Below are 11,943 nucleotides of genomic sequence, written 5' to 3'. Positions count from 1 at the left end.
CTGTTTGTCCCGGAAATTGTGACCAGAAATTTCTGCAAAGGCCAAAGCGGCAAAACAAAGCTTTTCTCCAAATAACATTTTTCACGCCAGCCACCCAGCAACCGCTTTCAAAGTCCATTTCGCCACCTTCGCCTCTTCCATCAACGCCACCGGCACCACAACCCCTACCAATACCATATCCGCCACACCTTGCTCAACCACCGACACCGGAACCCCCACCGCTTGCACCACCCTTGCGGCGAAGGCAACCCTTTGTCTTCAAGTTACGGTCTGTACCGAGTCGAGCCGCATTTCGGGCGTTGAAGGAGAAAAAAGAACCGGAATCCATGTGCTGCGCTAACGGCAAAGTAGATCCCCTGCCTTTGCCTACGACTCCTTTGCGACAAATTCTCACCGACACTGACCCTCCATCTCTCCGTTTTCGATCGCGCGCTTGCATGTACAATTCCTGTTTTCAAATGACGTCTTTTGGAGCAAAGAACATTTTTAGATATTCAGGATTTATGCCTAATTTCAAAGTTCAAGGTCAAGTCTACCACTTAGTAGGCTCTCTCACGCCTTCGCCTGGCAGCGAACCCAGTTTTCTCCAAATCCATTTTATCGAAAATTACCAAGAACAAGTCCAACGACGACCTTCGTCCCAATCTGACGCTGTTCACAATGCCGTTCAGCAGCCGTTTCGATTGGAAGATGTCCGTGTAAAGGACTTCTTGGGAGAAAAGAGTCTGTCGGGCGCCGAAGGTTGGAATTTTGAAGAAGTTGAGGATATCGGAGCTGAGTGCGTGGGTTTGGAGGTGAAAGGGAAAGGAGAAGCGGTGGAGATGGAGATAAAGGGAGCTGTCATCATGGGTGTCGGCGGCTTGGAGAAGTATGTGAAGTGCGCGATGGAAGCTTGCCGGGGTCGTGTGATGTATGCTGACGGTGCGAGGATTGGGGACTGCTGTCTGTGCCATGTGTCACAGCGAGTTCTGGGTAATCTTGTCAAAGTGAGCGCCGAATTGAAGTTGGTGGGGAGAAATGGTGACAGAGTGGCGGTGGACGCGTGTAAAGATGTTGTCGAATTATTGACGGGTGTGCAAGTCTGCGATGTGACGAAGGAGCATCTGTTGTTTGTCGAGGGCTTTGATGGTCGGATCATTAACGGAATTTTGCGTGATGTAAAGCGAAATGGAAGTGAGGACGAATCAATCGCAATGGATGATTGCGAAAGTGGATCGTCTTCGGCGAAAAGGCGTAGACTTGATTAACATTTATTTATCTGAATTGCTTGTTTATAAGAATTTATGGTCGGTGACCGTTGCATTGGTTGATTGAAGGTGCATTGCGAATTCCTCCTACATTTAAAATATCCAAAGAAGAACCACTGACACCAAATCGAAACATTTAGCTCTTATCTTATGATGCACTCCAGACAGCGTTGTTCGACGGCATTTGCATGACATCCCGATCGAGAGTGCGCCGAGTGAAAGGAATATCCGACGAAGTTCTCTTTCTTCCATTCAGTGCGCTTTCCTTGCCCTTCATGGGGCTCCAACATTTTGTTCACTTTCGATGCAGGCGATGCGCCATGTCCTAAAAAAGAATACGGGGATACTTCGGAACGCGTAAGCAAAGAAACACTGGGAAACAGGAGTTAGTGTCGCATTGGCTCGTAGGGACAGCAATGCGTCCACGCTCGATTGAAATAAAGTCTCTTACCCCTGTTCCGGGTGAGTTTGTTGTTCTGCGAGTTTGTTTCGTCCCGTTTTCGCCTCCTGACTGAAAATGGAATTGGACCCGTGTATGCGCGGCCCGGATGTAAACATATAGTTACAAAGACACATACTATATTCCAGTTCTTTTCGCGTGCAGTGTATATATATAATTTATGTTTTAGTCAGTTCATATTGTTTAAAAGCAAGTACAGTTATTCTAAGAAAAGACTTCTTGATAGACAACGTTGCGAACGGATGTCTCTTCCGACGGTAAGTATAGGTAGAGATTTCTTTTTGCTGATACACGACTGCAGGCTACGTAGAACTGATCATGACTGAAACATTGTTGACGAAGATGAACGCCGGTCACCCTGAGCGTTTGTCCTTGAAGTAGGTGAGGAGGCAGTCCGGAAGGCTTCAAGGAGTTGAGAACTTCGGTGGGATAAATGACTGGATTTTCTTCGTGTCGAACAGTGTCGATCGATTGATAGGTGACGGTGTCACCTGGAATTCTCTGAAGTATAAGATGGTTTACTTCGTCTACTGTATCGTTATGCGGAGCGAGAATGCTTCGTTCAATTAGCCATTATTAGCGTCCCAAAGTTTTAGTGGCTCTGACGGGTTGCAAGAAGTTAGCAATACAGCGAAAAGGTGTCGCATGGAGTAAGGTGATGCAGACACTGAAGCCTCTTCCATGCAGCGTCTCCAGTGGGAATCGTCTTGTAAAAGGCCGTGCGCGAGGCAGGCATCGCGAAAAGTGTCTTTCACTTGGCCGTTGACAGTTCGAAGGTCAAGGAAAGACGTGCAGTTGAATCGATGGTGCAAAAGGAGACGAACATAAAAGCACTCTGTCTGCTTCGGGCTGACAGCGTGAATTCGTCCAATAACAGCCGATTGCTTAAAATTGGTCAACCTCCCATCAGGCAATTGAACGGACTTGCCAGTTTTGCGAGGCTTCCACGTCTTTGTTGTGTTTTCAAAAATGAAATACTCCGAAACGGATATATATGGTAAATGCTGGATAAATTCTTCATCGGCACTTCTCACTTCGTTGTCCGCTGACTGATATTTCAAACATAATTTAAAATAGGCTGTTAATGTTGTATTGGGCGGCGATGCGGCTATCTCGGAGGCATTTTCTTCTGTGAAGAGAACTCGTTGTCCGTTAGGAAGATGAACTTGCAGTTGGACAACTGAAGGATATCGGTCGTGGATTGAAAATCCGAAAATTCGCCAACACGCCTCACTGCAGCTAATGTATCGTGCTGCTTGGTAAAGCGATACTTCGTCGTTGGGACTTATGCCTTGCAGAACAAATGATGCCATGTCGCATCCTTTCATAAGATACTTGATGACGTACTGTATGACTCTTATGCTGTTGCACACCTCCACATTGAGATGGCAGTTAAACGCGTCGCAGAGGTACGGAGAATACGGCACGACCCATCTGTTGTCTATAACAACGGTACGCCCGTTAACAATTTTAGTGCAGGTATGACCGCCTTGTCCAGGACTGCGCCGACGGTAGAGTGGGTAACCATCATTACCACAAACCGTCTCTTGAGAGAAATCTTTTGGAAAATCCTTTTTGCATCTATTATCCTCCATGCAAGAACACGAAAGATTCGTTTCTCCGCACGGTCCATGCATCATGTTTGTGACAACAATATCATGCAAACGGAGATTGCTGTCCTTGTTAGGAATTTCCGCCGAAATAATAGCGTCAATCTCGCCCGGCATTAGCGGACTTGCCAGCCAAAGTAAAATGTGAGCATGAGGAAGTCCTCGCTTTTGCCATTCGATCGTAGAGACGTGAGCTGACACTTTTCCAAATATGCACTCCTTTGTCAAAACATTTGAAAAAGCTTCTTTCTTTAAATGGAAAACGCGGGCAACGATATCGGGTCGATCGTTCGCTTGCTGGCGATGGAAGAGTTCTTGCTGTATCTCCGGCCACTTTGGGTTACCGGTCATGGTAATAAAAAGCGATGGTTTGCCAAATTTCCGAACGTATGACATTGCATCTTGAGTTCGTTGATGCATGTAACGCGGTCCGCCGCTGAAGGACGAAGGTAGTACTACTTTTTGCCCAACGTCGCGAGGATCGGCGTTGTCAGTGAGTAGAGCATCAGCAAAATTTGAATACGTCTCGGCTCGTAACTCTTTCTGATTGTATCGCACGAAATTTAGTCGATCAGTTTCGATCTTGACGTACATGTCTACGACATATTGCTGCATTGCTCGTCTGCACCGAAGTAGCGTGTTGAAATCCGGTTGACGACGGACCATCAACCGGTAGGCGTAGAATTTCATAGCGGTGACTTTCTCTCCAACGGGCGACGGTTGCGCTAAAGAGAATCCGTCTTCTCCGCGTGGAAAGAGAATAGGGTATTGCAGTGGATCGTAGCTGCGGTGAGTCTCAGAGATCTTTCTAAGGATGTTATCTTGTGTTCTGAGGACGATATCTCGTTTCCCCTTTTGTTCTCCTACCAATAACACTGCGACATCGTTGCAGGATGGAACGTTGTATCTACGGGCGTGTTGACGACTCGGTCGTTTTTCAGCGTCAATGACGACCTTGTAACTTTCGCTGTCTTGAGAAACAAACTGAGCTTGTTTTAGGCTGCGAATATACGAATTGTTTTCATGTAGCATTCGCTGGAGATCGGAAACAATTCTTTGATTTAGACCCGGAACAGCGGTGGTCCTTGTAGCAACTTGCTCATTTCCATCGCCCAAGAAGTAGATTTGAACAAATTGCGCTTTTCTATCAGCCTCAGGAGTTAGACTTCCAATCAAATGATAAACACTTCCTTGAATTCGAAAGCACGGATTCCACCCTGCTCCGGGTCTTCTTTCTTTGCATCCCATAGACGTCATCTGAAATGCGGAATTGTAAGAACGGATGTTCATCAGGAAGTGAACCGAATCTGGCGTTTGTCGTAAAAGCAAGTCGTCGAGAGGAGCAGGTGGTCGTTCGATAACTGGAAGCATTTGTACTCCAAAAAAGAATTATTCGTGATTGTTGACCTCATTGTTAAAGACAAAACAAATTTTCTCCTCCAAAGAGACACAAATATCTCTTACGACAAGGCAAGCACATTAATTAAGCAAGCCTTGAGGCTAGTTAAATCAAACTCATCTAGCAAAGTTTTTCTATCACATGCGCAACTGGCTGCAAGAATGCTGCCGGACCGTAGAGAGAGTAGGTCCAAGCCCATACCCTCTTCCTCGATTAACTCGGCTGGCTGTAATTCAAACCGTTCCTTTATTACATCTCGCCTTAAAAAATGACGAGCCTCGAGGATGTTGAATAGTTTTTAAAAAGCAAAGGCTGTTACGACGAATCAAACATGGTCGCTTCTTGTGTAGATCATATTGCCTGTACGAGTTAAAAAAACAAAGCAGAAAAGTGTTTCAGATTACTTCTCGTACTTGTTGTAAGAAAAGTAAAAAGATAAGTAAACAAAATAGCAAGCGCTCTAAGAGCGGACAACTTTTCTATAGCGGACAGAAAACGTGGTCCCCAAAGTGTCCGCTATTGAGAGGTTCTACTGTATAATGTCTGTATTTCGACTTTATTTGAACCGAGCGCTCTGCTATAGTGTTGTGTGACATCATGCTCCGCCCGGCCGGGATTACTGTACAAAATCTTTTTTGCAGAATTTCGAAAGATTGAAATGCTATCTGTTTTTTGCACTATCTGTTTTTGAACTACCAGTAGTTCACCTTCAGATCGCCAAAACTGGTGAAAATTAGCGGTTTCGTTAAACATATATGTGGATATCGTCAGCGTTCACGTGATGTATCTACTGTAGCCGTAAAAGAAGCCGACGGTCTCGTCAAGATCAAGATCCGAACTTTACGTGCCGTCAGTGACTACAACAGCACCGTCACGTTCTGCTACACGCAAGGCGATCACCCGAATCTCGCTAGCTAGCTAAAGGTTGTTTGAATGATTAGCAATCCTTCCTCGTTTAATGTGAAAATAAAATCGGGGACGACGACTCACTTCTCCTACCTGCACTTCAACCCGGCGTTGAGCAGCGACAACAAAACCGTCATTAATTAAATGTCAGCCGGACGGCGAAAAAGAAAGCTACTTGGCTCGTTTACAATTGATCGTGCACGGTGGACGCGTTTCCGAGTCTCAGCGACCCGCTTCTAAAGCAAACAGTAAACCAAAATTATTTGATTACTTATACTTCCATAGACTAAGCAAACTTCCAGTGAAATCCTCCGCTGTTGCTCCAGTACCGAAGGAAAATATATAGGCAGTCCGCATTTTACGCCAGAAGTAGAGAATTCTCTTCGTTTCGCTGTTGGTTACCTGCCGTTTAAACTCCGCCATGCACAAGACCGGATCATCAGAAAAAAGAGCGGATCATCAGAAAAAGGCAGTCCCTCTTGCTAGTTATTATTAGAAAACGATAACGAAGGAGAGCGCGCGCGACGGTGTCCGCCAGGTGCAGCTCGGAACCCTTGCAACCCTTGCAATACTCAACATGAGCGTCATAGCTAGTACATGAAGAAGAAAACGCTGCAAACAACGCGGAGCGTTGTGAAGGGGCTTTCAGATAATGGTTTTCATGCAGTGGCTTGAGATCAGACTGAATGTGCACCAATCGACAGGTACCTGTGCTGATGAAAATGTTCAAGACCGAACACAATCGCCAAGAGTTCCTTTTTGATTCGCGTGTAAGCGTGCTGCGATTGTGTCAACGCGGCGCTGGCATAGGCATTTGGTTCGCTATTCTAGAAAAGCGCCGAGCCGAGACCCGTGTCCGAGGCATTACATTGAAGAGAAAGAGGCTGTTTGAGATCGTAAAACCGCAGAACCGGTTGCGACGAGATGGCACCTTTAATCAACCCTTTCGCTTTGAGAAGTGGACGCTTTTTGGTCACCAAGTTCACTGTTTTTGAATACCAAAATTTGCGCTTATTGCGCATGCTCACTTTCATTCAAATTTATACCCGCGAAGCCACTTTAGTGTCCCGTAATAACGTTTACGCACACCTACTCTCCTAACGCACTACGTTCTGCGTCGTTTTTTACGTTTTCGCTTTGGTTTTGACCTCGTTTTGGCCTTCAGTGGTTTTGAAATAGTTAAAAACACGGTTTCACCTTACCAAAACAACTCCCTACTTGTGATTAGCTCTTATTTTGATCGTACGTGAGATCGCTGACGTCATACTGTGTTACAGGAACGCCCACTCTTCGAAATGTCTGAATCAAAGTCAAGTCCGCCTGGAGCTACAAAAAAAACATTCAGTTGGAATAGCAGGACACTGGAGCTCTTGAGGAATGTAAGCGTCCACTTTGCCCCCAACACATTTATCACCGGCGACTTTTCAGTATCTTGAGAGATAGAGAGAAGATAGAGAGAAGAGTCGGCGACCCACTATTTAGAAGTTCTGACATAAAATTCACAGATACCCTTTGGTTTTGTTGTAAGTCTTCCCTTTGCAATCCTCAGCCGGATCTCACGGAGATAGACCGGGACACTGGACGCACGCTGAGGAACTCTCGGTATATCCGTAGTCACTGTAAAAAATGCGCTTGGAAATTCCTCGTTCTCGTGATGTCATCCTCCTAACCATTCAAAATCTTTCCCAGTGCACTGGCACAGAGTCGCTTTAATTTCACGCTCGTACTCCTCGTCGTTATTACAGCAATGATTCCATTTACAACGTTCGAACGTCGTCGTTTGACCGAGTAGACACCTGGATTCAATCAACTGGAAACGAAACTTATCGCAAATTTACTCAAGAATGGAATTTCAAGGCTCCAAAACTTTGACAATTTATACAAAAACTAGAAAAAGAAAAACTTACCGGTAGGTAAAGAAAATTGACAGACCATTTTTTACGTGGGACTTATCCTAATCTTAATCAAGCTCAAGATGTGTCGGCGACGACTTCGATTGGACGTCGCTTTGCACGCAATTAGAAAGTCTCAGTCTATATTTTGCCGAGGGACATTCTATCAGTCTGAAGGAGTGCATAAAAGCCGTACGAGAGATGACGCCTGCGCAGCGATCATTCTTTAGCGAAATATGCCGTCTTCTCCGGCTTATACTAATTATGCCGGCGACAAATGCTGCAAGCGAGCGGAGTTTTTCGGCAATGAGAAGGCTCAAAACTTACCTTAGGAGCACGATGTCGCAAAGTCGCCTCAATCATATTATGATTTTAAGTATCAATAAGGAGAAAGCGGATTCGATCGACCTCGGCGCCGTCGGCAATGAATTTGTTGGTCAGAGAGAAGTCCGACTGCAACAGTTTGGTCAATTTGTTTAAAGTTCTATATTGACGTTGATAAGGTTCTATTGTGATGTTGATGTTGATAAGTTTCTATGTCAATACAACCAAATTGCAGAAGTGGGCGTGGTCCAAAAAATTTTTTCGCGGGCGCAAACTTTTTTTACCAGCCGGGCCAAGCGAAAAATCAACGCGACGCCCCTGCATCTGCTGTCAAACTAAGAAAGCCGTTTGTACCAACAAGGAGTTTTGCGTTCATCTCAAAAGTCTTCCTGTGATCGTTGACGAGGATTGCGACTTTCCTTCTCCAGCAAAAATTCCAAAACTCTATAATCGAAAAGGTGAACCACTCACAGTGACAATAATCAGACCCACCAAGTCTCACGCATTTGCGTGAGACTCACGTATACAGCCATTAACCCACGCTCTCACGCATGATCGATAAAATATCACGCGTGCAGAGTTTTTGTGAGATTTCATCTAGAACTGTAGTAAAAGTGAAACGCTCGCTAGCCCAAAGAAGCTAGAAACGGCTAGAAAGTCTTGCAAATTGCCAGGCGAGCGTAAGCATCACATTTCATTGCGTGTCGCTATAATAATTTCGGCTGTAGTTCACTATTTATTCGAGTTTACGGGAGGCCCTGAAATATTTGTAATAAATCGCTCTCCCACAAACGGAAGCCAAATTTCTTTGTAGATGTGATGGCCTCTCACAACGCTTCTAAGAGCGTACTAGCGAGGGTTCCCATTCTCATATAGCGTTAAAAGCGCGTTAGAAGACTAGCGCGCTGTATCACCTTGCTGTTAAGCGCTGGTGGTCTGTTAAGCGCCCAATCCGCTGTAACCCAGACTTATAAGCGCCGGCGCTTAACAACCAGCGCCTACGGTAGAAGGCATTTCCCCCTGCAGCATTTGCAAAGAGCACAGCCGCTTTTCTCTTCTTAGAGAGCTCGCCTCCTTTGCATTGCTTTCCCTTTTCCGATAGAGATTTGTTCGGTAAAACTCTGTAAAAGGAAGCTCTTTCATCAGCATTCCAGACATCGCAAAGATCGTATCCTTGATTAAGTCTCCAGTCTATCATGCCAGTCCTTCACTAAACTCAGGGACATCAGCTGACTCCCCACTAACGCAAAAATGAGAAATCTTATGGCACTTCTTGAAATTTTGAAACCAACCTTTTGAAGCTGCGTTGCTCTGCAATTTTCTTGGCTTCACATTGCAGCAGCGACCCCAGTTCGTTCAGATTTACTTCATAGACGATCGAGGGGACAACAAGCCGACGCCAGACTCTCGTTGCAAATAGGCAGACAACCCTTCGCCTTCAAGACATGCTTCAGGAAAACATCGATCACGTGCGCGTTTTAAAACTGCACTCGAGCAACGAATGCCAACAATGCCCGAATACCGCGTCGTCATACGTGAAGACAGAGTTCCCCGAGGCAAACACGAGCGGACGTTCAATGCGCCATCCGGCCACGACGTCGCCGCTCTCGTGCCCGACGGACAAGAAGGATAGAGTCCCGTATCTAGTTTGGAACACATCAACTTTGGAACAAGCGGTTTACCCTTTAGAACAGACTACCGTCAAAACAGTTAAAAGCAAAAGTGTGGCAAAATAACTCGAGAAACTCGTTGTAAAATTGCAGCTTGTTTTGTTGCGTTTTACAGGAGTAAGCGAAGTTAGAAGAGGGAGGAGTCACGTCATCTCCCTTTCGAACACGCCCATGCGCTTTGGAACAGGCTCTCTAACTCCGTCAGTTTTTATCGCACAGAGACGTTCTATATACCGTTTTAAAGCCTAAAGCCTCTTCTATCTCGCTAAATTGATGCGATTGTCGGATATTGCATTCTCGCTGAGATATCGCCGATTGAGTAAGGAAGGGTAGCGTGCTCTAGATCGGAACACAAGTTTTGTACAGCCAACTAGTGCCTAAGCATTCAAACGCAGCCAAATCGTTCACACAGTCTTCTTTTATCATTGTCGCTAGGAGTACACAGCAATTAGATCGTTTTGTAGCCATCAAGTACAAAAATGGGAGGGCCATATCCTGGACGTACGGTCTTTAGCCATTTAGCCTCCTTTGTTCGAGTACGTACTACGATGAATCCGTCGAGCAGACCCAAACTGTCGCTTCGAGGCCGCTAGCATTGATAAATACATTGTTAAAAGCTCCAAACAATTTTAAAACTAAATATTTGCTGATATATTGGTCTGAAGGCAAATTTTGATTTGATAATCTTACTTCTATCGAAAAGGCTTGCCTAACAACTAAAGAAGTTTCTCTTTCTTGCACTTAAACTAGTAAAACATAAACTCACTGTCTTCGTTATCTGATCTCTTCTTCCTGGCTGCTCTGACTGGTCTTTCAGAAGCCCTCGGTAATTTTTCTGGAACGGTTTATCAAAAATCTCAAATAAGACAAAAAAATTCATTGTTTATTAATACCTTTCAGCTTCTGAATTTTCTTCCTTTCCTTTTCAGCTTTTTCCTTTTGTCTGGTGACCCTAAGGATCTCCTTCTGCTTCTTTCTTTCAGCAGCTTCGTCTTTTTTTCTCTCTTTCATCCGAATATCTTCCACAACAGAAGAGCTTGTAAGAACTTTGGCAGCTGAGTTTTTCTCGCGTTCTGGAGGAGGAGGAGGAATGCTGGATGCACTAGAAGTAATACGGTAATTAGAAAGTAAGGTCCATAGACTTGAAGTAGCGTACAAATTAGTCAATCTCGTTCTCGCTTCTAGTCGTTGCTTCTGCGGAGAGATGAATTTTACTTTGATAGGTTTGCCCACAATAGACAGCGGCAAAGCTGAAGCAGTGATAGATTTGCTAGGATGATTTAGCCGAATCCACTCAGAATATCTGGGATCGCTCAGGTTGTATCCCTCCTCTAGACGTTGGAATCGTTTCTCTTCCGACGTTGTGAATCGAGGCTCTTCCAAAATGCTAACTGACGAAGATTTATCAGGGCTTGAAAAATCCTGAATTGAAACTGGAAGAGGTGAGGCTGATCTTCGACGGTGTTCAGGGATAGGCGTGAGTATTGGAAGAAATCGTATGGCAGGATTTTTCGCTGCTTCTGCACGTTGTTCCACGCTATCCTCGGCAAGCGCAATTGCCTGTCTGTTGAAAGGATAGATGCCCGTCATCTTAAAGGACGAAGAAATGTTGCCAACATTCATCGCACTTTTCCAAGCTTCAGCAAAGACAAAATTAAAATTTGTCTTAGTGACAAACTTCCCTCCCGTTCTTGTACTGAAATTGTGACAGGCTGTTGTCCAATGAGCTTTCAGTGCGTGGAATACGCTTCTGTCTAAAGGCTGGGTCAAATGCGTTGTGCTTGGAGGCAACAGAAATAAAATAATCCCTTCTTGTGCTGCAGTTTTAATAACCGCCGGATTGTAGTGAGTTGAGTGACCATCCATTATTAGCAATAACGGTCGCTTTGCTGGAGCGTAGGCAAGAAAAAGCTCAAAAAACCATCCTTCAAAACCGCACTAGTGCTCCATCCTGAATCAGTAACAGTGTACCTCGAATCCGGTACCTGTCCTTCTACCAATCTCTCATTCCAACCAAAACTTTTCTTGAAAAGTATGTGAGGTGGCAAAGCAAATCCAGAAGCGCAAACACAAGCTAAAACAGATATTTGTGTTTTGTCTCCAGAAGTGACGGAAAACACATGTCTCTGTCCTTTTCTTGCTATAATTTTAGGAGGTTTGAATTCCAGCGGTATAGGAGTTTCGTCAAAATTGAAAATTCGGCCTGGCTCGTTCATGATATCATTTTCTTCAAGAAGGGCAAAAAGCGTGTCGTAATACTTGTCCAAGACAGTTCTCTTTGTGGCAGTTAATCTCGCTTTCGACAGCGATTCAGCAGTTTTTAGTACAAGTTCAGGATGTCTCTTCTGAAATTTTTCAAACCATCCATGCGTGATACTATCCTTCACAATTCCGTTTGCGGCCAAAATTTCTTGGGCTACAGCTAGTGCCTATAC

At 44.9% G+C, this 11,943-nt stretch overlaps 1 protein-coding gene across 1 annotated transcript; it reads right to left on the bottom strand.

Moving 5' to 3' along the window:
• Window positions 1-2,273: 2,273 nt before the first annotated feature.
• LOC136188175 (uncharacterized) lies at window positions 2,274-3,911 on the bottom strand. The gene has a single exon (XM_065975908.1). The coding sequence runs from the start codon at window positions 3,909-3,911 to the stop codon at window positions 2,274-2,276; it is 1,638 nt and encodes a 545-aa protein (XP_065831980.1).
• Window positions 3,912-11,943: the final 8,032 nt, after the last annotated feature.

Source organism: Oscarella lobularis, chromosome 6 (genome assembly GCF_947507565.1).
Source record: "Oscarella lobularis chromosome 6, ooOscLobu1.1, whole genome shotgun sequence".
Taxonomy (NCBI): Eukaryota; Metazoa; Porifera; class Homoscleromorpha; order Homosclerophorida; family Oscarellidae; genus Oscarella; species Oscarella lobularis.
This window is presented reverse-complemented; position numbering and strand designations above follow the sequence as displayed.

Bases quoted from the DNA above. Each gene is read 5' to 3' on its own strand.
- LOC136188175 (XM_065975908.1), bottom strand. From the start codon at position 3,911: ATGTACGTCAAGATCGAAACTGATCGACTAAATTTCGTGCGATACAAT.